The 26481-nt window shown below is 40.1% G+C and overlaps 1 protein-coding gene across 5 annotated transcripts; it reads left to right on the top strand.

Moving 5' to 3' along the window:
* The first annotated feature begins 187 nt into the window (after positions 1-187).
* Positions 188-25889, top strand: LOC135500934 (serine/threonine-protein kinase N2-like). Of its 5 annotated transcripts, none has more exons than XM_064792630.1 (21): positions 188-439; positions 6896-7102; positions 10069-10378; positions 11018-11101; positions 14650-14753; positions 15054-15231; positions 15523-15677; positions 15958-16187; positions 16424-16587; positions 17064-17173; positions 17525-17668; positions 17907-17982; positions 19078-19212; positions 19438-19619; positions 19937-20136; positions 20346-20439; positions 20671-20850; positions 21086-21237; positions 21476-21695; positions 21899-22087; positions 22348-25889. In XM_064792630.1, the coding sequence occupies exons 1-21, from the start codon at positions 404-406 to the stop codon at positions 22549-22551; spliced, it is 3354 nt and encodes a 1117-aa protein (XP_064648700.1). In that variant the 5' UTR covers positions 188-403; the 3' UTR covers positions 22552-25889. The 5 variants fall into 5 exon arrangements, with proteins under 5 accessions (XP_064648700.1, XP_064648703.1, XP_064648704.1 ...); XM_064792632.1 differs by lacking the exon at positions 188-439 and adding an exon at positions 5287-5369 and having other exon boundaries at positions 6454-7102; XM_064792631.1 differs by lacking the exon at positions 188-439 and adding an exon at positions 5336-5465 and having other exon boundaries at positions 6454-7102.
* Positions 25890-26481: the final 592 nt, after the last annotated feature.

The following is a 26481-nucleotide window of genomic DNA, read 5'->3' on the forward strand; positions in this document are numbered from 1 at the left end:
TTTCTACAACAGGTAGATTCATTAATGTAATACTTGTTACTTGTGGAACTAGAAAATATAAAAATTTTGATAAAAATTTATAAATATTAGTTTGACCAATAAAATTATCGGTTGTGTTTGGACATGGGAATTCCGTACATTTATAAAGAAGGCTCATGCTGATTGGCTGACGAGTGATTCACTCAAAATTTCTGGACAGTGCCCGTAGGCTGAACTCTGTATACAAACACACAAAAACACATTAAAGGAGATTCTGATCACAACCAAATTTCCGTGGATAAAGGAAAAAGCAATATTCTATGTGAAGAACAAATCAGATTATTTATTCAAGTGATAGATGAGTAATCACAGCTAGACAAAGTTTGTTTTGGGTGGTGACTTCGTCCAGTCCAACACATCCAAAATGGCCGGTGAACCTGGGTCGTCGTCATATTACCAGGTATGTATCGCTTCAAAACAATGCATTATTGACCTGACAGTTGTGCAAGTGTGGGTTATTGGTAAGTGTCCTACCTGTGCATTGTATTTCAGTGGTTGTCATTTTGATATATCGCCCTGATGTTGTATTTTATGGTTTTCCCTAGCACCGAAGTCATGAAAGTTGCTAAGTAAGAGTACTAAAACGTCATCGAATCATCGATCCTCGTCTCAATCTCATGAACCGGCAGTGTGGTGGTGGTGGTGACAGCGCAGTGGTGATTTTTCATATTGCCCCCATTTCAGTAACCTTGGTTTGATTTTTAAGATACCTAGGCTTCAATAGCTTTTATTAAGTAATGTTTAACTAGTCGTAAAGTTGCATAGCTTCAATCGATTAAAATAATTTCATTCTGATCTTATCGCATAGACGCGTCATTTTCTTGTATTTGCTGTGAAATCGGATGTATGAATGATGATGCATACAGTGAAAGCACTGGGTCAAACATATCATTACCTGCAATATTCCGACATCATATTGAGTGCACAATACAATGATATGTGAACCACAGATTCTGAGGTATTGTTCAAACAAAGGCACCGTTGCTACATGTGTAATGTATGCTGTGAACATCCTTTACAATTACAACCTTTAGTTACCAGCTGAAGTGGGCAATAGCAATTAATATCAGTATCATCAACTAAAGTTTTCAAGTCTTTTTCTACATTGTATCTCTGGGCAAAAATTTTGAAGTAACTGGTAATTTTGAAGATTATGGTAATTGTCATGATTCATTGATTGTAGTTATCATTCGACATTGTAGGCCTACCTGTAGGCCAAAATAAATACATGTTACACTGTAAATATTGTAAATTCTACAATATGAATTCTGATGATGTTTGCCTACATTTACAATTGAGTAATATGTGTATGTATTGTTAAAAAATATTTTGTAAGCCAGAGCTAGCCATATTTTACTCGGGTACCAACCATAATAAGATGAGAAGTACCAAGCAAATGGCTTCTTTTGTGAGTGAAATTGCCCAACCCTGCCTCAAGCCATGCAGTGAATCATCGACATTGTTGTGTCGTGGAATTTATCATTTGTGTAGGAATTCGAGAGTTATGAGCACCCTGCTGGCATCAATTATCAATAATTGTCCATCGGTTGTGTAATTGGTTCAATGGGAGTTACATGCATATGTATGCTGCTTGACTCAACTGTGGGACATTTTGTCAAACCCAATACAGTCGGTTTTTTAAATTGATGCTGGATGATTTGTTTGTTTGTCCCTTGGATTTAGTGCACTCTCATGTACTTGTAACTTTTCCTTATAAAAAAAGGATTCTTCTTGCCATGCTGTAGGCCTCTGCTCATTATCTCCTTTTGACTAATTTGTGGTAAAAGGCAGGGAGCAGTTGCGGCCATTAAGGGCAGAATTGTGTGGCAAAGTCAATTTGTAAAATGTTCTAAAAATTAACAAAATTTGACTATTTTGAGGAACCAATAGACACGTACTGCTTTCATTACAAACACATTTTTGTTGTATTGTAAACAAGAAAAATTCTTTAGAGGTGATGTCATCCTACTATTAAGTGTTTGAGCTACAAATGTTGGCCTACTTGAAAATGATATCACTATCAGCAATTCTTGGTAAAGCCACTCAGTCAGTCATGGCTTCATCCATTACCTGAACTCTTCTGTGCTGGCATTGAGGTTGAAGTATGTTGTTCATACACCAAGTTGGATGTAACTGTTACAAATTGGAATGGGGAAGTTTATGTATCGTGTGGTAAGAATCTAAGATGTCGTTTTGTGGTAACTCATTTATGTCTTTATTGTCGTTTTGTTGCACTTCGCATCCTTAATGTTGCCCTTTTGCATACTCCTTCCTATCCTAGTGTGTTTTGTGATAACAATGCAGATGAGCGATAGTAGCTGCATGTGCGAAGTGACTGGTTTTTGCCTTCACTAGTCCAGACATGTTTAGCTTTGCGTTAGTTTAGAGAGGAACGGCTTTGGGATAAAGCTGTCAGGTGAGTTGGATACGTCCCAGGACAAGTTTTGGGATGGCTAGTCAAGGACATATTCATGTCCTTGTCCTTCGATTACGAAAAGGAACTATTCAGAAGTCAGCTACTTGAACTTGAAGCTGGCTTGTCAGGCAGCTCTTTTAATTTTATTGTCACTGCCACTGACACTCACTGATAAAGTACACAAAGCATTTTATTGATGTCTTTGCACAGTGACAACTTTGTATGCCATGTGGCCCAGATAAAACTAAGTGGAGGAGGTGCACCCGTTTCTCCACTGTGTATATTTGTTATTGCTACTATGTAGAAATTATTGTAACTGAGGGATGTTATGATATCTCTTATATTGGGTAATAACTCATCTGAAGAACCTGTGGTCCAATTAAACACAATCATTTACTCAATTGCTACATTTTCCTTTGTTGACTTGGACTCTTGACTTGTTATTGAATTGCTTCCTTTGGCTTTGTCTGCGTTCATCATATGCTGCAGACGTCATATTCAACATCGCTTCTCATTTCTATTCCTTTCTCAATTTGTCGTGAATTTTTATTTTGTGGTGAATTGAAGATTGCGGCTGATGGACACTGGCTGATGGGGGAATGTTAGACAATAATGTGGCAAGGGTTGTAGAGTGGAACGTGGTCATGCACCTCCAAAAACTTTATACCTTGTGAAGGTCTAATCATGGACATTGCTTCCCTGTTGCCCTGATTTTCTGGATCACTTCCTCTATGGAATGGAATAACATTCGGAAAATGATGTTGCATTGAGTAATCAAGGAAATAGTGAGGATAACAAATTGCTTTGGCTCAAGGACTTGTGGCATGTTTTTCCGGCTTACCCGCATACTTGTGAGTATTCCTGTGTATGTCGTACTTATAACTTGTAGGCATGGTGCTAAACCACCTACCCGCATGCTGATGGTGATATCACCAGGAATCCTGGCATTGATCTCGGAGAGGAGACTTTTCTATCCTCCCTATGTTGGCATTTAGTGCGATGTAGGTTTCTCTTGACACAGAACTTGTCTTTATAACATAAAAGTGTTAAAACATACAAGTTCCAGTGGGGGTTGGTCCCGGGTCCAATTGGATGCTGTAAAATGCTACAGCAGGATTATGACCTTTGTACTGGAGCACTTCCAATGAAACCAGCTCATCAGTAAAACTGAAATTCTTCGTTTGAGTTCTTGCAAGTTCAGTGGGCGGAATTTGAATGGGTTGTACACACACGCCTTTCCCGATAATAACATGTTCAATAATTGATGGATTGATTTTATTGATGAGGGTCAAATGTTCATGTACATGTATTGATATATTTTCTGACATGTGCTATAGTGTTGTACATAAAATTCCTCCTCATGTATGGCCAAATACAATCCAACGTCTTCTTTAGCCCATGGCCTACACACACATTTGAGCCCTCCTTGACCCGAAGTATGGCAAGATTATTGTTTGTCGACCAGAAAAATGTCTACATTTAACCCAAAGTGGCTTATTATAAGTTGTTGTTTAAGTGTGTAGGCTGTTTTCATTCAGGAGGCGACATAGTCCACAAATGTCACCTAATGTTGTTTCTTTGTTGACCAAGTGGGGGCAGCACTGTTGAATGGTGTGTCCAAAATACTCAGCTTATTTTGGCTCCATCTGGAGCGTCGGTCTTCCACTGTCTTTCTCCAACTACTGCTGCCTTAAAATGTGACTTCATCACAAGGACTTTCTCCCTGCAGGGTCAGCTTGGTCGTTGCCTCCCTTATTGGTTCGACCTGAGAGCCTCTCTTGTAATGCTGGTTGCTGGTTTTCTCAGTGTGTGGGAAACAAATGGTTTATCTAAACAATGATATTTGTCAGAAACAGCAACATTGATTGTTCTTGTCATCCCTTGGCATTGACCTTCCTTAACTGTCAAATCTCAAAGATGACCTGAAAAGCACTTGTCAAATTTGTTACATTCAGTTTGAGATCTTATTTGAAAAGAATTTTCATGCTCTGTTTATTTCTATTTGTAAAGTGTGCTCTTGAGAATTTGATTTACTTGTCAGACTTGGGACATCATTATTGTCTGTGCTTCATAAAAGTTTTAGGCCAGGCAGTGTTGATAACTTGTTTGTAAATCATTGGTGTTCCAAGTGCATGATCCTGGTGAATCAGGTGATGGTGTCCGATGGACAGTTTAGAGATAATAGGCATTCATGTCGCTTAGTTTGCCTTATCATCATACATGTGTAAGGTGTGCGAGATGTCACTGACAGTACATGCACTTGCTATAATATAGTAATGTAATAATGATTTCATTAGCTTCTAACGGCGATTCTCTCAGTCATAAGTGTAACATGTTAAACAAAGTGATGATAATAACAACATGCTACACAACTGATTATGTCTCTGCTGTATATTCACTCATTGACGTAACAGCCTTTTGTGTTGATGACATCACTTGTTGTCACAATCAATGACGGTCACAGAGTGCTATGTTTTGATATCGCTCAAACGATTATCACTAATTTGCTCTAAAAGCTTGCATATTGATATTGATGCATCCTTACAAGTACCACCACTTCAGCTACAAAAAACGATTACCATTTTGCCTGTGGTATTGGTTTGTTGCCACTGCTCGACAAATCTGGTTAGACCTGATGAGTATTGCTTAAAAGAGTGACAAAAAACCCACATTATGTGGTGGATACTGTCTAGTTAAACAAGAAATTGATATACTTTTACCTTGCATACATACGCCCTGTGCATAGCACTCATATTTCACGTTTCTATAAATTGTCAGGTTATAAAGCAATGTATACAGTGAATTGTGTGTATTTTCAATATGCGGGTTTTGGCTTTATCACCATTTTTGGTGACATAGTGACTTACAGTGTCATGCAAACCAAGTCTCCGCGTTGTGTTGGTTGTTGATCAAGGTTTGGAATTCTTTCTGAATCGAGTCATGGAAGTTTGCATTCTGTAGGATTACTGTTTTCTGGATTAAAGATGGGGATACTTTGAAAGATATCAAAGTAATATCAATTTTTGAAGAGACTGATCGCTCTTTGAGGTTTTTTGTGTCTTCCTTGTTGTGCAAAGAGAGAGGTGCATTCAGGCTGTTGAAGGTTTATGTTGAGGTCAGTTGACACCTGCATGATGTTGTTTGATCTGAATCAAATTCTGAACCAGGTTAAATATGCTGGGTCAAATTTGTATGGTGTAAACACTGCTAGTGTTTGTCTAGTGCAGGAGCTAACCTTGTCTTCCTGGTTGTGCCTACAGCGTACATAGGTGTGGTCAATTTGCCAAACCAATCGCATGTCAAGCTAATCCATTTCTCATATCAAGTCACCGTCAAATTAGGATAAAAGCAAGTACATTAGTCATTAGGATGTGATTACATTGAACGTTCTTGAGATTGATTTTGGATTACTTGCATCTTGATTGTCGTGATGATTAGATGAAGTCTGTGAGATCAGGTTTCCTGGATCCGTCACCTCCATTGGCCATTGCTAACAGCAAATGATAAGCGATATAAGGGTATCTATCTATTTGTGAGGACAGTCCCGGGAGGGCACAAGCATCTCCACCTTTAACCTGAATGGGTTAATAAACCAATATCAAGTTTGGACAGCGATATTGGCCTCAGTGTTGACCTTGTTTGTCCTAATCTGATTATTTGATGTGGCCCAAAATCTACATATAAACATATCCTAAGTTTGTAAATGTCTTATGTTGGATCAACACGATCTTTGGAAGTAGGCTATTCATTGAAGCTCTCGATGTCGATCTCGGGCCAGTCTTGCATGTAGCTGACAGTTCTATCTCAAGCTTGATCTAAAAGTCATTCTGAAGGGTGGATGTGCTGATATATACAAGTCTTTTTGTCAGTCTAGACCCACATGGCCAACAGTCAACCAAACTTGGCAGTCTTCTCAGAAATTTGGAAACATGTTACTGGGATATTTCAAGGAAACGCATCTGGCCTCAATGGTTAGCAAAACATTATCTTTTTTTCAGAACAGCTGTAGTTAGTTCTGTTTCTGGACATCATTTAGAAACGTTTTACACCTGGGATGTAAGATTCCGTCTTTATGTAGGATCAGGAAAAGATTCGTAGACTTTGGAAGTAACTGCGGATAGTCTGTATATTTCTACTGAAGGCAAATGACTTGAATTTAGGAAAGCATGACCACAAGATCGTCACGAGAGCCTTCTCAAAGATCAAACTTCATTTCTGTGAATGAAGGGTATTGCATTTGAGTAAACTATTCAAATGTCCAGTGTATACAACGTTGAAAACTACATGTATGAGCCACGGATGTCTGACTGATTGAAATTCAAAACTGGATTATTCTCAATTTCTTCAAAAATCATAAATACTTTGGATATATGCCCATTTCATGATAATAATTCTGTTGGATTAGTTGCAATGTTTTCTGTAAGATGGCGCCTGTTGCAGGACATTTTCTCCAAGGATTCCAAGAAGGATGCCAATGATGGATCCTTGCCACCTGTTCAACCCCGGCGGGCATCTCATATACCCAGCAGCAGCGGGACATTGGCACAAAGGCGACATTCACGGAGCCGTACACTCAGCCAACGGCTTCGCCCAAGGAGTGATGGATGGATGGGATCCTCAGGTTCTCTTGTTTATCCGGTATTTAATGTAGGTATCGCGCTGATAGTTGCCAAAAGCGTAGCAGTCTAGCCTAGCCACCAATCACATTCTGTAACTTGGCAGCACCTGGCTTAGAATTTATTCAGTGATTTGGCATAATTGCTGATAGGCTATAGCCGAAGACAAGTAGATCAAAGAACCATACTGTCATTGCTTTTTGCTAACAATGGTAACATAAGCTTATGACTCCTCCTGTACTCCTGTCCTGGGCGTAGAGCGTAAATGGTAGTCACCAAAATGCTCGGGAGTGTTTTCGAATTTTCACCAACACCAACCTTGTCATCGAAAGATTGATGGGAATACTTTACAGTTGTAACAGCTCTTTGTCTATTGTTCTGTGTCTGATAAAAACTCTCTGATCTGACCGAGCTGTCCCCCTTGTGCATCTCATTTACTCATTGTTAACAAATTGTTCAATTTAATTTCCTGTTTTGATGTGCTAATTCAGCCCAAGGCTAAATTGCTATTTGAAATTTTGTATTCAAGAAGAGGTGAATCATAGACAAAATTCCTTGGAACCACTTTGCATGGCTCTAATTCATTGAGGGTTCCTTTTTTTCTCTCTCTTGTTGTTTTCCAATAAAACTCACCTGGCCATCATTGACTCCCAAGTAGGAATTGCAGTGATGTGCATCTTCTAAGATAGCAAGTCCCTTGAGTCTATGTAGTGCCTACATATTTGAGGTGATAAACCACGTGAGGTATCAGACATCAGAATAAAGTGACCTACAATAGGCATACATAATTAGACAGTCTAAACAAGCCCTATTTCAATACCAATATCGTGACTCACAACATTTCTTGCATAAAATCCAAACCCATTGAAGCATTTATCGTCTGTTTGTGTTTGCAGGCGAGTATCAAATTTCACACGGTCACATTACCCATAGTTGATCACCCTGTTGGGCCTCAGGCAAAACGTTTATCCTAGAGGTTACAAAAACCAATTTATTAACTGCTATTTGTCCCTCCATTAAAGTCATTTTTTAACCTAACTTGGTTCAATATCTACAAAGATTTACTGGGTTTTAATATGTCTTAATCTGTTCTAGTAAATGTGAAAATTTTACCAGGATTCCTACCAGACACTATCTTTGGTTGATAAATTTTTCAACCCAAGTAGACCAAAAGGAGTAGATTATGATTGTATCTATAGTGCCTCAAATTTGTCTCTTGTCAGGTGAAATGCATTGAATATTAATATCCGTCCTTACTTGGGCGGACTTTTATGCACATTCACCACACTAAATCTACATAAAATTTGGTTTAGATTAGAGACATACTTTATTCAGCAGGATAAGCCTAGTGGAAATAAAGGTATTTAAAGACAAGGGCCTTTGTGTAAATGAAGAACAGTTCCTCCTACGTGATAGGACAGCCCAACTGGTATGTGCCTTAATTAGGAGAATTTTTAAGGATTTGGTCATATATTGTGGATACCTTCATTAGTTCAGTACCGTTTGTAGTGCATAGACCTTTATGGTCACAACAACCTTGGAAGTTTGGTTTTTGATACCTTGTGACTTGAGAGGTTTTTTTTCTGGGACAAATAGCATCATTTGAAAGCAGGGTTGAGGCTCTAAAGAAATAGGTCTCTACAACGCCTGCATGGACGGACATTGGATTTTCAGACTTAATAGATCTATTAAAATGGTCATCTTGTGTCGTCTTTAACCTCATTACCAGTAACGAATGTTCAGATATCAGTTTTGTGGATGGACTATTTAGCCACATCAACTACCTGTGGCTGTGACAGTGAAGTGAAGTGATCGAAGTTCACTCGTGCAGATATTTCAGCTAAAGTGAGGTGAATTTGGAGTACCCGTTTACTAGGAAAGCTCTCTTAAGGTTTTATGTTTGTTTCGTGAAGTGTCATTGGCACCTTGGATACATACTTCGATTTCCAGGGATCAAAATGACGAAAATGAGTCGTAAATATGGTGTGAAATCAGCAGATGCCTCGGACACCCAGACTTTCTCAGTTCACACTGGTGGAATCACGTCAATCAGTTTAGTGTGTCAATCACGAGCAAATTCCTTTGACGATGACGATAAAATTCTGAAAAATATCGGCATCAAAGCTGGTGCCTTGCGGAAAAATGTCCCAAAGAATACAAAAAAGGTCATAAACAAGTTTTCTCCTGAACTCATTATCGTTTCTGAATTTAAGAACTAGTTTAGTCTTTGCTTTGCACTCGCTTTTCTCCACGTGCTGCCACCTATCATTGACCACAGCATGCTTCGTGTGAATGACACGTTTATCCAGGCGACTTTGTGGAATTTAGCAGAGCCTCCATCCCCGCCACCTAGCGGATCGTTGCGGAACTTTCTTTGCATTGGTCCTAGTCCGAGTGGTCAAGTGACGCCGAGCGCCTTAACTGTAAGCTTCATCCTTTAACAACCTGTACCTCATTCTGCATGATCTTTCAATTCATCTAATTATTTGCTATCAGTCACTACAGGGGGGGGGTCATAATCAGGTTTCCCAGCTCTCATTTCGTGATCCAGTGTACAGCAAGATAGATGTCGCACCGACAATCAACCTGAGAATAGAACTCACAATGCACAGCATAGCTGAGCCTCAGATGATGCGAAAGTGATGTCACATCACTGTGTTCCTCAGAAGCCGGGTTTACATACGATTCATGTGTGAACTACTTGAATCATATGTAGACCTGGCCAGATGGACTTCAGTGTAGGAGGGAGTGCTTTGAATAATTGCTTTATTTCAGAATTTGTACGTCTTTACTTTCAGGGTTGGCCTTGTCACTTCCAATACACTACAGTTTACATGAGGACGAGTTCAGTTTATAACTTCTTCTTTTAAAGTATCAAATATGATAACATTGAGATGCAGTCTGTCAAGATGAGGTAGATTTTTACATGGTTTATCGTGAAAAAGGAATGCATCTATTATCTTTCTTACCACGAGTATTCATTGTCATATTTTCCAGGCCAATTTCCGTCAGAGCATCTACCAAGAGCTTGGCCAACGCTATGACATCGATGCCAATCTCCCAGAGGACGACCTTCAGCACCGCCTGGAGGATGTCAAGGAAACGCTCAAAAAAGAAATACGCCGAGAACTCAAAATCAAAGAGGGCGCTGAAAACCTCCGGAAGGCCACAACGGATAAAAAGAGTTTGGCGAACGTGAATAGTATTGTGAAACAGGCGAACAATAAACTTCAGGAATTACACCAGGAGTTGAACGAACTAAACGCTCATCTGTTGATGGCTAATAAAAATGAGTCGGCGCCACAAGGTAAGATTTTAGGAAAATCTGCCAGCAAAATCTTGTCTTGTCATTGAGAGTGATACACGTCTCCAAAGGATGATGGCAGGGTTGTAATATTAGGGGCTTGCTTATGATGAGATTGTGACTTATTCTCAAACACAAACTTAACTGTTCATAGCCTACGTACAGTTCAGTTCTAAAGCACGATATCAGACAGGCTTCCTATTCTAGGCCTTTGTCATGTAGAAAATCGGCTGAATACATTTTATAGGTCATGGAAGTATTGGGTGTAATACAATGAATTACAGGCGATATACTGCATGAATGTAAATACTGATATGATGTACTGACAGTACACCTCGTCAGTTTTGGCAATGTGCCTTTAATGTTGGTCAGAAATATAATTAGTCACTATTGTCACACCCATCTTGATACTGACAGTAAAACGAAGGGCAATTTTTTCAGATTTTAGACGCATCTAAAAACTTTCTCTTGCTTTTGACCCTTTAGTGCTTTGATGACTGAATTTTAAGACGTGAGGAAAAGCTAGCCCCCCCCCCCCTCAGTCTTGTCATTGTGGTGGTGGCGTTAACTTGCCTCTTTCGCTGTTTTAACAATATCCTCCCCACCAAATAATATTTCATCCCAACCATTCTTTTCCTACAGCATTTTTACGAAAAAAATCTTCGGAGAAGGATAAATACATGAAATTCAAACGGCGGTCTGCACCGCCCATTCCGTCCACAAAAGGTAGTGTCATGTGATGTGTTTGAATGGCTTAGATTTCATTCTGTGTGGAGACACCTATCACTACTATACATCATGTTACAACACTGGCTTCCTCACTTTATGTTTGTGATCTTGGGCAAAGCGTTTGGTCGACTCGTATCATTTCACTTCGGAACAAAGCTGGCATGCGGTAACTGGGCAAAAAGCATTATTTGGCAATGCGCTCAAAAAAGTGGAAAATTCCTTTTGGGGATGGTGGAACAGCATGGTGTGGTAGGACTATTGCGTTTGATGTGTCCTGGTTTACTGATAAACAAGTCGCTATCATCGACATTCAAGATTCCTCTCCTTCATTGCACATTCCCACTTTGTCAAGGTCATGCACCACCTAAAATTCATCGTGCAATTGTATTGTAACTTGGTGTTTATCGTTATGTGTCTTGTTAGATTGACAAGATAAATTCTTTTTTAAAACCTGAACCTGCAATATTGGTTAAAAAAGATAAACCAGTCCATTTGCTCTTTTAACAAATTGAATTTTGAGTGATGATAAAAACATTTTCTATCGAAGAGTTGAGAAGTATCACTTGAATTTATTTGTAATTTTTCTTCAATTCCTTTTCTTTCTTGTCTTAGACCTCCTTGCAATTCCTTCTGTGTTTTTTCCCTGTGTGAAATCAATTTAGTAATTGTTTTAGATCTAGATAGTTTTGTACCATAATGCAAGTCACTCAAAGGGGTATTGGAAGTACGGCATATCCTTTTATAGTCCGAGGGCTAAGGTCATCCTTAATATGTGAACATTTTCGAAACGTACAAAACATATGCTAAGGGGGAGGGGTCAAATCACCACTGTTACTTCATAGAATTTCAGACCTTGGATACTTCCATACCTCTTCATTTGAACATTGACAAATTCTCAAGTTCAATCTAAAGCAGCGAAGATCGCAGATCCAACATGAATGATTCTCGAGTTCTGGGCATTGGTATCAACTCTAGATAATGAATTCTATTTTAGTATCTTCATGGGTGCTTTGGGTCTCATCGAATTAGTCACTCTCATTTCTCAGTCATGATGTTCGGGTTCTGCCTGTCAGGTTGTGGATATGGTTACATCTTATGGAGTTTAACTTGTTGTGGATGTGGTGCATCCTGATATCAGACATCTTTAAATATGCTGGAGGTATCTCTTGGCAGAAGAGTTATTGGTTTAGGACTATTTGTTCAGAATCTTTCTTTTGGTGGCATAAGGTGTATAGCTATGGTTTATCTGTCATAACTGCAAATCTCTGTGATTTGCCCCTGGGCATATCATGAATCAGAACTCTTGTCACACTGTTCATATAGCAACATAGAAGATCGAAATCTGTCTGACAATGAGAGCTGGTTCTGTCACAGATGCATGTATGTTTATATGAAGAGCGTTTTAATTATTGAATATAAATTCAACAGGTTACTCTAAATTACTCAATTGAAAACTATCCTGGAGCCATGAAGGCAAGGTTAGATTTGGTTGTTTAATTCATTAGTCAAGATGATGTCACTTCTGCCCAGGATATTTCAAATATCAGGGCTATCAGATGACCATTATCATTTGGTCAATTGGTGACAGAAACAATTCTCCATAATTGGTAAAAACTGTGCTTATTCATCCGTGCTTGGGACTTGCTGAGGACCAACTTCGGACAAAACCTGTTTCACCCAACACATACACATCAAATTGCAATAACAAGCTCGACTGGTTAAGACCATGAGATTTTCGCATTCAGGGCAGCTGGGACACAAACTATAGATTTCTACAGTGTGATTAGAATAAGAATACGTATTTGAAAATCACCTGTTGGCAAATCAATAGATCTAGCCACACTCAACCGTTGCAAGCAAAGTTCATTGATTGCTTGTATGGAGCTTGCTGCGCGAATCAGTTTCCAGTGCCCATGACCTCATCTGCTTCAGATTTGCAAGTTTTCTGACTTTGGAGTTACAATTAAAACATACCTTGATATGAACAGTCATGATAAGCCAAGGCAGTAACTCGACCTAAAACCGCAGACGAAACCAGACCCGGGCTTTCGTAACGAGATGCCAACAACAGGAAACTGGAGGTGGAACTCCGCTGAATATTTCATGAGAAAAACAAAACAAAAGGTTTCATGTTTTGAATTGAAATGACTGATGAGTTAGATCTAGATGGGTTTGAGTCAATATGCCTTGAGGAGCTCATTGTCTCATCACATTGGAATTTGGACATAACGCGTGGGAGGAATTCCTGCTTCAGTTGTCAATAGGTGTTGATGCGACTCAAAGAATCCTTGGTTGATGTTGCAGAAGATATCGGCCAGACTCATACTGTGGGTTCCTTGCTCATAGGTGAAGTGAAGGATAAGTTATACAAAGATGTACAAAATATTTCCTTGCTGATGATAAACTTGTCAAAGTGCCATCACCTGATTCTCATTCTTGCGCACGAAATGATGTGGGTTTTCAGCTGGTTTACCTGCCAGGTTAGACAAGTCTTATTTATAGGTTAGTCATTGGTGAGTTGCTCATGTGGGTTGAGTGGGGAAAAGCATGTACAGTGGAACCTCCCTGAGAAGACACATCCCCTTGGAGTAATTTTGATCTGAGCCATTGGCTTCACACTGTTAACTGACCACGAATCCTTCGAAAGTGGCAAACCGTGATGGGTTAACTGCAGTAGAGGAATTGGGCCTCATCGTCTGTAGGCAGAGGCATACGAGATAGCCAACATAGATGGTACCAATGCTGGATTACTCGTGGAATGAGCGAGAGATAAAAGGATGCAAGAATGTTAGCTCCGCTTAAAGCGAGCAAGAGTATCTTGTTCCATTCTCAATAGCAAATGCGATAATAAGAGTGAATGTCAGATGTCCATGGATGAATAAGTCAGAGCATTATAAACCTTCTTTGAGGTCTGTGGGAACAGATACTCAGTGAATCATTTGACCCTTGAACTTCAACTCGGGAGAGCCATACTTGCAGAAGGGATTCAGACCCCCAGCCTCCAAGTCAGGGGTCCAATACATGGCACTGTGATGTTCCTTGTCTCAGGGTTGTGTGTCAGCCCAACACCCTTGACACAAAGTGTCCTACTGTACCCCACATGTCATGCGTGTAATACCGTACCCCACATGTCATGCGTGTAAAATACAGATATACATGTTTCACCTGTGTACCATATATTATTACCTGACAGTTTCACGTATACATGTACATACATATCATTGCAGCAAAAGTTCATTGATTTCTCTTGGTCAATCAATATTGGTTATTATTTACAACTTGACGCCCACCGTCAACAAAAGACCTGTAGAGCGGCCAGCCGATAATCAGCAATTTTACACCAAGTGCTAGGATGACAGTTTGTTTTATTTTCATGCGGATGATAGCTCATTCACTGTCATTGCTCCAGTTAGTTCCAAACAGAACTGTCCAGTTCATGGCCATCCATGTGCCACGAGCACTACTCAATCTGTATGACTGAGACGTGCAACTATCCTCTTGCGTGGCGTTTGATATTCACTATTTTGACTCTTCTGTCTTTCCAGAAATCCTCCAGTCCCCGGAGAAGGACAGTCAGCAAAATGACAGTGTCGATCCTCTCACCATGAGGCTAGCATCATTACATAAACAATTAGATATAGAAAACAAGGTATGCTATCCTTCATACTATACAGCTTTATACTGTCTCAAAGCACTTTACACTCATTCCCCAGACTAAAGCTGAAACCTTGCTGTAGAAACCACGAAGCTCACATACTCTGCTACACTTGGCCATTCCAGGCAAGTTGAGAGAACATAGTGGCACTGGCCGAACCTCAAACTCGTGACCTTCAGATATCGAGTCCAACACTCTTCTATTATGCCAATAATTGCTTCCAAAACAGTATACCAAGAAGAAAGAAAAGGCTGTAGTTGTGTCCCTGTAATCATATTTCGCCTTTCTCTCCAGGTCAAACAGGGAGCGGAGAACATGATCCACATGTATAGTAGCGGCGTCTCAAAGGATAAAAAACTGCTCGCCGAAGCTCAACAGATGTTAGAAGATGCCAAGACAAAAATAGAAATAATACGGATGCAATTGTTACGGGTTCAGCAGAGCTCAGAGCAGGGTTCAGGCAATGGAGATAGTAAGTGCATATGATGCAGTATTAAGAAATGTCACAAATCTCTCAAGAATGAGTAAACCTTGTTGTTTCCACTTATTATTTCAAAGCAAAATTCCAGCAGCCTTTGTTCTGAGTGCAAAGGACCATGGTATAAACTCAACCAAGACCCTTCAGGGTATGAGGGGTCAAATGGCATAAATTGTCTACTAAGCATCATGCAGTGAGCACAATGACCCCTGGCCATTTCATTTTAGCCTTCCAATTAATGTTATTTCTTAGCTGATGCTGATGTTCTGTTCATTCTTGTTTCAGTATCTGGTCAACAAGAGGTGCTATCCCCCACAGAAGTTAGAATAGAAGAGTTACGCCATCACTTACGAATAGAAGCAGCCATGATAGATGGTGCCAAAAATGTGGTGAAAATTTTACAAAGTCAGAAAGTCCCAGACAAAAAGGCTTTACAAGAGGTGAGTGGAAAGGGGAGGGGTTTCATATCATGCTGATTTCAAATGATAGGACTTTGATATTCTTCCAACTAAAATAAACCTAAGTTGGAATCACCCTGTCTTGCTATTGAATCTAGATGTAAGAACTCTAATGTTAGGTTAGGGAGGGGCTTACATGTCAACTGAACTGCTCCATTATCCTCAGTCTCCTTCTTCTAAGGATTCGACAGCAGTTCAAATCTGTAGTCTGGTCTGGTTTATGAATATCTCGAATAAGAACTCTCTTCTGTTTCCTTTTCAGGCACAAGCTAGGTTCGCAGAATCACACCAAAAATATGAACTTTTACGACTGTCTCTAGAACGACGTTTAAATGACTTAACACCCGGATCCCCAAAGTCGAAAGTGCTACAGGAGGAGTTGAAGTGTGCGAGTCCATCAGCGTATGCTCAACGATCGAGGGGGGGAAAACTTAATCAGAATATCTCAGCTATTGCAAAACCAGCTGCGCTAACAGGACGATTAGAAGTCCGGTAAGTAGCGATGCGGTGCGGTAGATAAACATACTGACAAAGGGCTTGGTCGCCGCAATGCTGTCTGAATTGCACCAAATTTCAGCAGGCTATGAGCATCACACTGGCTGAAGACAAAATGGCTTGGCCAATATGAGGAATAGTCCATGAAGAGGTGCAGAGTGGAGAGCAAACATTGTGACAACACCTAGTGTCATCTTGAAGATGTTTCATTGTTCCCATGGTCTTTGTTCCAGGTTGGTGGGATGCCAAGACTTAATGGACGACATCCCTGGACGGACGCGCCGTGACAGTCTTACCATGTACGGTATAACGAAAGAGGAGAAGGGATTCATCAAAGCCAAGAGCTTCCATGGACGCGGTAATACCAAACAATATAATGTAAAAGATGATTTATCCTGTAAGTGTAGCAGAATAGAGATTTGTGGCACTTTCACATCCGTTCATTAGGTTGATTATGCCGGTTATGGGTGACAGCTGTTCCACGTGTATTTCAATTCACATCTCAGATGTCATTAGAGAGTCCACTGCGGCCTACGCTAAAACCTGTATAATCAATCTGGTAAAGCAGTGTACTAATCCTGGCTTGATGTAGTCTTTTGAAACTGAGTTTCTTTGTCATGGTGGAAACTAATTGATATGCACCAGACCGCCATGGATGATGAGTGAACACAGAAAAGATACTTCAGCAAGTGGCTCCAGTGGATTGAGGAACCTCCATTGAAGGGCCTGAGAAATATGTGGTAGTTCGAGTGCCCTGCAATACCAAAACTGAGTTTCGGCTTCTATTCAAGTCTTTAACTTGTTACAGGTTATCAAAAAAGAATCATCTTCTCAAACTGCTCATGTTAGTGTTTGATGTTTGTTTTGTTCCAGATGAAATCATGGCAGTATTAAAACTAGATAATCAGCAGGTCGCTCAGTCGCCGTGGAGGACCTGTAGTCAGCAGTGCTGGGATCAGAGAGTGTCATTAGAGTTAGAAAAGGTATGATTTTATATCTGCTCATGAGAAGAACCAAAGATATATGAGCTCGCTTATTTTTGAAAGAACCCCTACTCAGTTGGCTGATGACTTTGAGACACTCTTTATTGTAAAACTTTTGTTTCTGATGCTTGGTTGTTAGAGGGAAGGCTTTGTGTACCATCAGTCAATTATCGCTGGCCACATCAGGCTAAGTTTTCAGCGCTTGTCAGAACTTTCAACCTCCTGATTGACAGGATTTAAGAAAGGCATTGCCACTGATGGGTGGATGTTGTTTCGTCCCGTTGTGAAGAGCTTCATTTCCCCTGGATGATATCTATTACAAGTTAAAAACGATAGCCTTTTGAATTCCAGGCACGTGAGTTAGAAATCCAGATTTATTGGAGAGACTGGCGGCAGATGTGTGGCGTTAAATTCTTACGATTAGAGGACTTTCTCGACAACCAACGACATGGCATGGTCGTACACTTAGAACCGCAGGGAATTATTTTTGCTGAGGTGAGATGTTTGAGATAGTTGTGATAGAATAGCCTGTCATGGAGTAGATGTAAATATCTATTCACTGACACAATAGCCAGCAGTCGCAGCTGACATAAGAAGCATTGCTTTTTACCCAATATTCACAGGAGGCTTTTCAAAGATACTTAAGGTGTAGAGGGTGGGGTACCTCTGAACTTGACTCGAATCTTTCGGCTTGGAAGTTGTGCCAAACCATTTATTCTTTCTAAATTTTCAGGTGACGTTTATAAATCCAACAATATCAAGAAAGCCAAAGTTAAAGCGACAAAGAAAGATATTTCCAAAACATCAAGGTAAGTTCCATGTTTGAAGTTGTCAAAAATCAACAGCTCGATGGTGTTTAGATTTACAGTTGTGTGCACTGTGAAATTGTGAAGTTATCGTTAATGGACCCAGACTAGATAATTGGTGATGAAAGTATTTGAGCCTACTTTGGTCACTGTGCTATTCTTCACCATTCTTAAATCCTCGAAAAATTAGGTCTAGGTTCAAGCCTGCCTCTTGGCTCTCTTTGCCTTTGTGTATTGTTTAAACCTTTCTTTCTCACAAAGCATCAGACAATGCATTAAGGCACAGGCGATATTCCAAAACATTTGAGAGTGAGTAATTCACCTAGACATTCACACCTCAAATAGTAATATCTTTAACCATTTGTTGCCAGTGTACATGTTTGATAAGAGATGACCTAACTCCGTGATATCTCAATGATGTGTCCCCCTTCCTTTAACTCTTAACATAGGATTGAATTTGAAATAGAGTGCCATCAATCTGTAATAGACTGCTATAAAGTAGTTACAGAGTGCCCTTCACTAAAAAAGAGTGCAATAAACTGTCTAATCAACGTTGAGTTGTCAATCAAAGTGTGAATTTCTGTAAAATTTCCAAAGCTTCTAAGAAATTCTGAGGTGAGCTGCTCTTAGTGTTTTCAAAGTTTCCCTTGTTCCCCGTCATTTGCTGACGTAATCTCTTAGAATTCCATTCTACCCACTACTCTATAATGTCCAAAGTACCCAAATACTCTTGAAAAATAGATCAGGCATGCTGGAAAGTAACAGAAAACAAAATAATGGCAAGTGACTCATTTTGTCGTTTTGAGATGTTGAAAAAAGGTTGCAACAAAAAACATGGCGATACAAAATGCCAATACTGGTAAGTATAAGCCTTTTGATGGGATGCCATCATAAAGTCACCTCGAATGTCGAAGATTAAATTGATAAAAAATGAACAGATATTTTGCTGGACGCTGTCATTTGAAAATACTGGTCAATAGGCCAAAGCAATGTGGTCTCCTCTGCCGTCCTTAACTCAAGGTGAGTGGAATAGAGTTTGGTTTAATTCATTTAATCTAAATTATAAAGTTTCTAATGATTTTCTCTCTTCCTCTTCAGGTCGTAATGTATATCGTCCAGGCCAAATGAACATCAATGTGGCGACATGGGGCCGGTTAATGAAACGTGCATTTCCTCAGAGTTGTAATGATCCGGACGCTCAGCTAAGTCCGCCAACTGACTTAGGCACTCCTGGTGAGATATTTCTTCAGCCTTGCTGTATGAGTTGCATAAGTTTCCTTTTCTGGCTGACCAATTTAAGTAACTGATTTTGCTTTATAAAGAGGTCAGTATTTCAAGCCGTGTGTAATAAAACAAGACTGGTCGGCTCATAAGATCAAGGGAGATGGGAATTAGCTTGAAAATGTCCATAAAATAATGTCGCAACCTTCAATTGTAAGTAATCCATCTTCATTCCAGGCATAATGTCATCTGATCGAGGGCCTCCAATCCACAAGCTCAATTTTGAACCATTGTCACCAGAGGAGAAACCGCCACCTATTGACAACAGCCGACACCAGGAGGCCGCCCCGGAGATGATACACCGGCCGCTTCCGCCCCTTCCTCCAAATGATAGGTCACCGGATGAGGGCATTGTGAGTGTGAGTTGACCTTGCACATCTTTTTGAAAGGGGAAGGGTGAAGTGTTAGCACCACTCTGAAAAACAGGGCAGGGGCAATGGAAATATCTTCTCTGTATGATATGGGTGCTATGAATTGCTGCTGCATAATGAGGCTATGAAGCTGGGGGGGGGGGGGTCTGTGTCGCTCTGGTTGGTTCTACAGGACCTCAAAACTGGTAGCAGTCCAAACATTTTGAAGACAAAACATGAGTAATGGTTGAAAACTCATTTGACTGCCTAAAAAGAAAAGGTAAAATGAGTTAGATGCATCTTAATTTTAAAACCTTTCTCTCCAGAATGCTCTTTCATCGTTTGACTTCCTGCCAGATGCCCTGATGTCCGAAGGTACGAAAACAATAAGTCTGGATGATATGGAGCCAACCACGCCGGTTATATCGAAAATGGAGACTAAAAAACGTTCTCAATCTCCGCCAGCAGTGTCCCCTAGGCCCGAGTCTGTCATTTCTGATAATTCATCTGTTAGGTCAAAACACAGGTAAGTTAACAGTAAAACTAGCATTGCTAAGTGAGCATAACCTCTCAGCCTACACCAGTTTTGAGAAGGCAGGCCATATTGAAAATCTGAACAAGCCTATTTCGAAAGTATCTGGTGGTGAATATAACATTGGTGGAAGTTTACAACTGTGGTCGAGAAGAACTTTTGTTCTTTCACTAGCTTAGTGATGTCATTTGCTCTCTTTCTAGTGTACGTTCAAGTACATCATCGAGTGTGTCTCAGTTCATGTCCATGGAGAACTTCAGATGCATCAGTGTGCTCGGTAGGGGGCATTTTGGAAAGGTAAGTTGTTGTTTCTATTCCAAGTGACCTGTTTCAGACCACCACATCAGGAGTAACGGAGGCAAGGGAAACTTGGATACATCAACTTAGAGAGCTTGACAGGCAGCAGAAAACATTCTTAGACTTTGTCAAAAGTCCATCTTATCATCCCTGACACTGATCCCGATAGTCAAGCTAGCCTTTTAGATATGATTTTCAAGTGCTAATTCTTTCATTTGTTTCTTTCTTCAGGTGTTACTGTCGCAGTACAAAAACACGGGTGAATACTTTGCGATCAAAGCGTTGAAAAAGGGTGACATCATATCTCGAGAGGAAGTGGAGAGTTTGTTGTCAGAGAAACGAATATTTGAGGTGGCCAACTCGATACGACATCCGTTCTTAGTGAACCTGTTTGCATGTTTCCAGACAGAGGTAGGTTCTGTTTGAATAGCACTAGGTTAAGAGCCTCATTGCCTCATAGCCTAGTGGTTATCACTGCTGGCTACCACACAGTAGAGCCTGGGTTCAATCCAAGAGAGAACCTTGGATTGTAATACTTGACAAACCAGCGTGGCGTGATGCCTTTGTGAAACACGGAAATAATGATACAATGTTCGTGTCTATAATGGTGAAAGTGTTTAACAATCAGCTGCTGTTTATGTTACAGGAACATGTCTGTTTTGTTATGGAGTATGCCCCAGGTGGTGATCTGATGATGCACATTCACAATGACGTCTTCTCAGAGCCTCGCACGGTCTTCTATACCGGATGTGTCGTCCTGGGCCTGCAGTATCTCCACGAACATAGTATCGTATACAGGTAAATAAAAAGTTCATCACTGCAGATGGCCGTGGTTCAGATATAAAATCTCCATATTTTGGGTTACCGTGTGGGCCTGCAGGGCTGGAAATCACAATGCCCATTGTATCAATTTGTGGTGAAACTGCTTTTTCAGCAGATGCTCTTGCCAATATACACTGCAAATCAATTCTATTGCATTCATTTATCAAGCTATTTCATCTGTTATTTATCGAAATCTTCTTATCACAAATTTCAGAGATCTCAAGCTTGACAACCTTCTGCTAGACACAGAGGGTTTCCTCAAGATTGCCGACTTTGGTCTGTGCAAAGAAGGTATGGGTTTCAACGACCGGACTAGTACATTCTGTGGTACTCCCGAGTTCTTGGCCCCTGAAGTCCTGACTGAGACCAGCTACACCAGAGCTGTGGATTGGTGGGGACTTGGGGTACTGATATTTGAGATGTTGGTTGGGGAGGTGAGTTTCCTTCTTTCTCTCTTTCTGTCTCAGTCATAGGTCTTTGGCTTGCCATGGGCACCATATTAAAGGAATGTCTGTTTTATGTCCCACTCAAAGGACATGGCATTCGAAGAAAAGTTAATTGCTCTCGACCACAGGAGATGTCTCAGTGCACATAAAAATCCTTTCCAGAATCTCAAAGTTTCCTATTTCCATTTCAGTCGCCATTCCCGGGTGATGATGAAGAAGAAGTGTTCGATAGCATCGTCAATGATGAAGTGCGTTACCCGAGGTACCTCTCAACTGAAGCCATCGCCATCATGAGGCGTTTGCTTCGTCGGAACCCCGAGAGGCGATTGGGATCGAGCGAGAGGGATGCAGAAGATGTGAAGAAACAGGCGTTCTTCAGGGTAAGAGCAGAGAATATTCAATCCAGTCTATGTTATCTCCTCGGCATATCTTAGTATGTTTGCCATTGGTCAGTCAAGATCAGAATCGTCAGTCGTGTTGCTGTGAGTTTCTGGGAATTGATGCTTTTCCTTGAAGGAACATGGTCATAAAGATCTCTTGCTCGTGTTTGCGTTACCCAGACAGGGAGTATCACCACAAATGATCACAAACAGGAATGTAACCTATCATACATTCAAAAAGATTCTATTTTCTTCTGCAGAATGTCGACTGGGACGCTTTACTGATGCGCAAAGTGAAGCCGCCATTTATTCCAACTGTCGTCTCGATGGAGGACGTTAGTAACTTTGACGAGGAGTTCACGGCCGAGCTGGCCATCCTGACGCCGCCCAAGGAACCACATCCACTGACAGACGATGATCAGGAAATGTTCAAGGGATTCGAATACATGGCCGATTGGTGCTAAATGCCTCCTCTAATCTTCTTACAAATTGAACTTATTTGGAACTAAGTTAAGATATGACATCTACTATGAATTCAGAGTGCAGCCACCGTGGCCGGTTTTACAGACAGTTCATGTTGTCGTTTGTAATTTGTCGCTTTAAGAATGAAAGATCTGTTTTTGAGCGAGCTTCATTGGATTCGCGACGTCACTTTCAACGAAGTACAGAAATAATGACTTGTGATACTTTACTTCATAGAAAACCATTTCTGACCACAATTCTGTCGCTATTTGTCACGGCCATGTATGCATTCCATATTGTTCTTTCCGTGTCTCATAGATGGCGCTGTATAAGGGATAGTGCAGAATTTGGTCAATTCCCGGTTATATTTGGTGGATTAGTTACTTGTTTTTGTCTGTAGTTTGTCTCGAATTTGTCCTGACAGAGCACAACAGTAAGGACTAGAAAAGTTAGAATCTGCTGCATACTAAAGAACACTACACTGACAATTACAAGAAAGCAGATGAATGCTAATCAGCTGTATGCCTATACGTCAGTTGCACATTTGTCAGAAATCTGTGTTTTTAAATTGCGAGGAGGCGCTACCAGTTGTGTTATGACCTTGTGTTATCTTCAGTGTTATAGGCCTAAAAATATGTTTATTACTCCCAACTTGTTAACCCCCATGTCCCCCATCTCGTTTTTGAGAGGTGGTGCATATAGCTTCTTGGCTCTCATCCCACTACTCTTGGGAAACTGCTGGAAAAAGTATTACTTTGAACAAGTTCACCATTTTACTGTTGAGTTTCTTCACCCATTGTGTTAAAATTCCTGGAATTGTCAACAGCAAAACTGCTAATGTAACATATACCCTACCCAAAAAACAAACATTTTCCCTTCATTTTACTTAAGGCTATCAAAGCAGGTCCATTTTCCTTGCTCCGTCCTGTTTTTGCACTGTGGGCAGTTTCATTTGGTGGATTTTTAAAGCTTTTACATATGGGCATGTGTTTTTATTAGATGTAGATATTTTTATATCAGTCTGTGTCACAACACATGCTTCGTTGATCATTCTACGGCTGGAGATGATATTAGATATAGATTGAGAATATAAATTGATATGAGGGTTGTCCAGATTGCATATGAACAAAAATAGTAAAGGGTGACCCATAATGATAGTTCCTGAAAATAGAAGATTTCTGTACAGTCTTGAAGATCAACACCAGAATTGGTATAGGGAAGTAAAATCAAAGTGTATTGCAATGTCAGTATCTCATGATATGAATTTTGTATGGTAGCTTGTATGAGAAATGGCCACTTAGCAATGGCACTTTTCAGATAGTTTTGAAGTAGCAGTGTTGGTTCTTGAAACCGCCCAACTTGGAGAACCGCAGTATGCAAATGCTATCATTGACTCAAATTTCCGCATTTCAGTGAACTGGGTGTTAGAATTTGGTGTTGTAAACACTATTAGAATACACTGATGAGCCTATCACCAGCATTAATACCAAGTGTATAGATATAAGATTTATGTTAACAATTGATATTCCAATGAACTTCTGTATTTCTGTTATGGTGAGAGGATTACCGCTGTCGGTCGAGGTTCACGTTACAGTTTTCTTCGATTTGAAGAAATATAGATATAACATTATGTAAATATGACAGGGTTGATGTGTTTGATTACTAGTGGAGCGCTTGTATAAGTAAGCGCTAGAGTGTTCTTTTTGGAACTGGCTTCTCATCTCATGCCAGGTCATAGTGAGCAATCGTGGAAGCGGGTAGAGTGGCTGATGATGTGATTTTTGAGAAAAGGGGGCATGCAATCTCACATGTGTTGGCTTTGTGAGGTAAACAAATATGATTTATTGCGTCACAGTTCAGTTCTTTGACATGCAGGTCAAGGTGTGAAATCCGGTGCTTTATTATCCAAGTGCTTTGCCAGTAATCAAACACACTGTATGTAAAAGAGAGGTGAGGTAAGTCACCTGCAATGCATTGCTTTAGTGGACCTCATCTTGTTTGTCCATGAGGTGCTTGGTGCGCTGTACTATGATTTTGTGTTAATCCTAGAACTCAGGGCAGGGTCTCCGCCAGCAGGGTAGAGCGTTTTCTTTACATAACCTGTAAGTAAAAGGTCTTGAATAAAAACCTTTTTTCCCTCTAAAAGTTAACCCTCACAGTAAATCTTGGCTTGTGAACCCTGCAGAGATATGGAATGCAACATTCATTTGTATGGCCAGAGTCTTTACAAAGTATTTGAAAGACTCTGGTATGGCTGACCAGGTACATGTATCCTCAGTGAAATAGATACACATGGGAGATGGATGAAGGATGTGTCGTCCCACTCAAGAAATTAGCAAAGTTCTGTAATCGAATATTTGTAATTATGTGTATATAAAAATTACTATTAAATTGATTTTGGCATGCACATGTTTGAATGGTGTATCAAAGTTTGTATATATTCATTAAATTGATCAGGGAACTATTGGAATTATGGCGCATATTTGAAATATAAAACAATCTTGTACTATGAATAGTTGTCCTAAAATTGTTGCTATGTATGCTACATTGTTTAAATTTGGAAGAGTTGCATTTTGAGTGGCCAAGTTGGGTGAGTTTTTGCTTATCGAACTTGAAGTATTCAATTACATCAATTTCTATTCTAAAACACCTCAAGCGAAACAATGAAATGAGATTTGGATTGGTTTAGATATTGTAGTATTAACCCAAGCAGTTCAAAGGACACAAAAACCACTGCAGGCAAAGCAAGGCACGACCTCTTTTACATAAAAAACAACACTCTTGTAGCAAACAAGGTGTTTTAGAATGGAAAATCATGAACATGCATATGGATAGGAGTAGAGTTTGGGTTGGTCATATTTTCGTGAAATATGCATGCAAAAGGGCTAATATTATCAATCAGAAAAGTTATTTTGGGGAATACTTTATAGTGTGAGGACTTTGGAGCTACGATTTAGGTCATTTCACCCTTGTCTGCCAAGTTTACTGATGTGTTATAACGTGAAAACGGCTGGGGGAGTACTTCAAGTATTTCATGCCTGAAATCAAGAATAAATAAAGACTAATCTTTATTAATTCCTGCTGAAATCTTTGAGGGAATTGCCTGTACTATTTCATATCAGTTTAAGGATATCTGGCAAATTCTGTTTCACAAATGTTCACATAGGGAAGCGTATGAAGTACTGTCAAATATAAAAATTTGATGGCGTGTTTTTCTGGGACACACTGTATACTTGGAAAGATAAAGACTTGGGTTGTAAATAATCTGCATTTATCACCATTTTATGCTGTCCAGAGAAAATTGCTGAATATCACGTAAATAAATATATCATGAACTATATATACTTCAGTCTTTGCTTGGTTTGTGTATTGATTAATAGGCCTTGAAAGGAGCGTGCTTGTCTTTGAAAATCCAATCAAACGGATGATGGGGAGTGGAGAAACAGGTGCCAGAGTCATCATCTATGAGCTGAAAAGTCTTGGTGATTGACAGTGCCACCAAGCAATATCAGGCCCCAGTTGGAAGGCGATCTCAAGGCTCAACTGCCCTGGTTACATCTACAAGCACGAGCCGTCCCATTCTGATGAAGTCCAGTGGAAGGAAAGAGAAACACCAATGCCTATGAGTTTGTTGATGTCCAAAGATGCTGTTTCCCAAAAACCAGCTCGAAATTCCAACTGCTTCATGGTTTTTTAGATGTTGGACAGTTTTTGGCAAAATTTTGCCTTGAGAATGAAAAAGTGACCTCGGATCCAGTTTAGCAGTGACAGCACATGTACATGATTGCATAGGACTGAAAAGCCCCAGAGACCTGGATATGAGGTATTTTTAAAAGTGGTCAGCATCCGCTAACGGACGATGACATAACACTGAAAATGCAGGAAATTGATGATGGATATAATATCTGATTGATGTTAAAGCGAAATTTTTA

Source organism: Lineus longissimus, chromosome 17 (assembly GCF_910592395.1).
Source record: "Lineus longissimus chromosome 17, tnLinLong1.2, whole genome shotgun sequence".
Classification (NCBI taxonomy): Eukaryota; Metazoa; Nemertea; class Pilidiophora; order Heteronemertea; family Lineidae; genus Lineus; species Lineus longissimus.

What these genes read in the sequence shown, in the direction of transcription:
- LOC135500934 (XM_064792630.1), top strand. Translation starts at nt 404, where the DNA reads ATGGCCGGTGAACCTGGGTCGTCGTCATATTACCAG. An exon ending in TTGTTTATCCGGTATTTAAT is followed by an intron (nt 7,103 to 10,068) that starts GTAGGTATCGCG and finishes CATATTTTCCAG; the next exon opens with GCCAATTTCCGTCAGAGCAT. An exon ending in GATATTTCCAAAACATCAAG is followed by an intron (nt 17,983 to 19,077) that starts GTAAGTTCCATG and finishes CTTCCTCTTCAG; the next exon opens with GTCGTAATGTATATCGTCCA.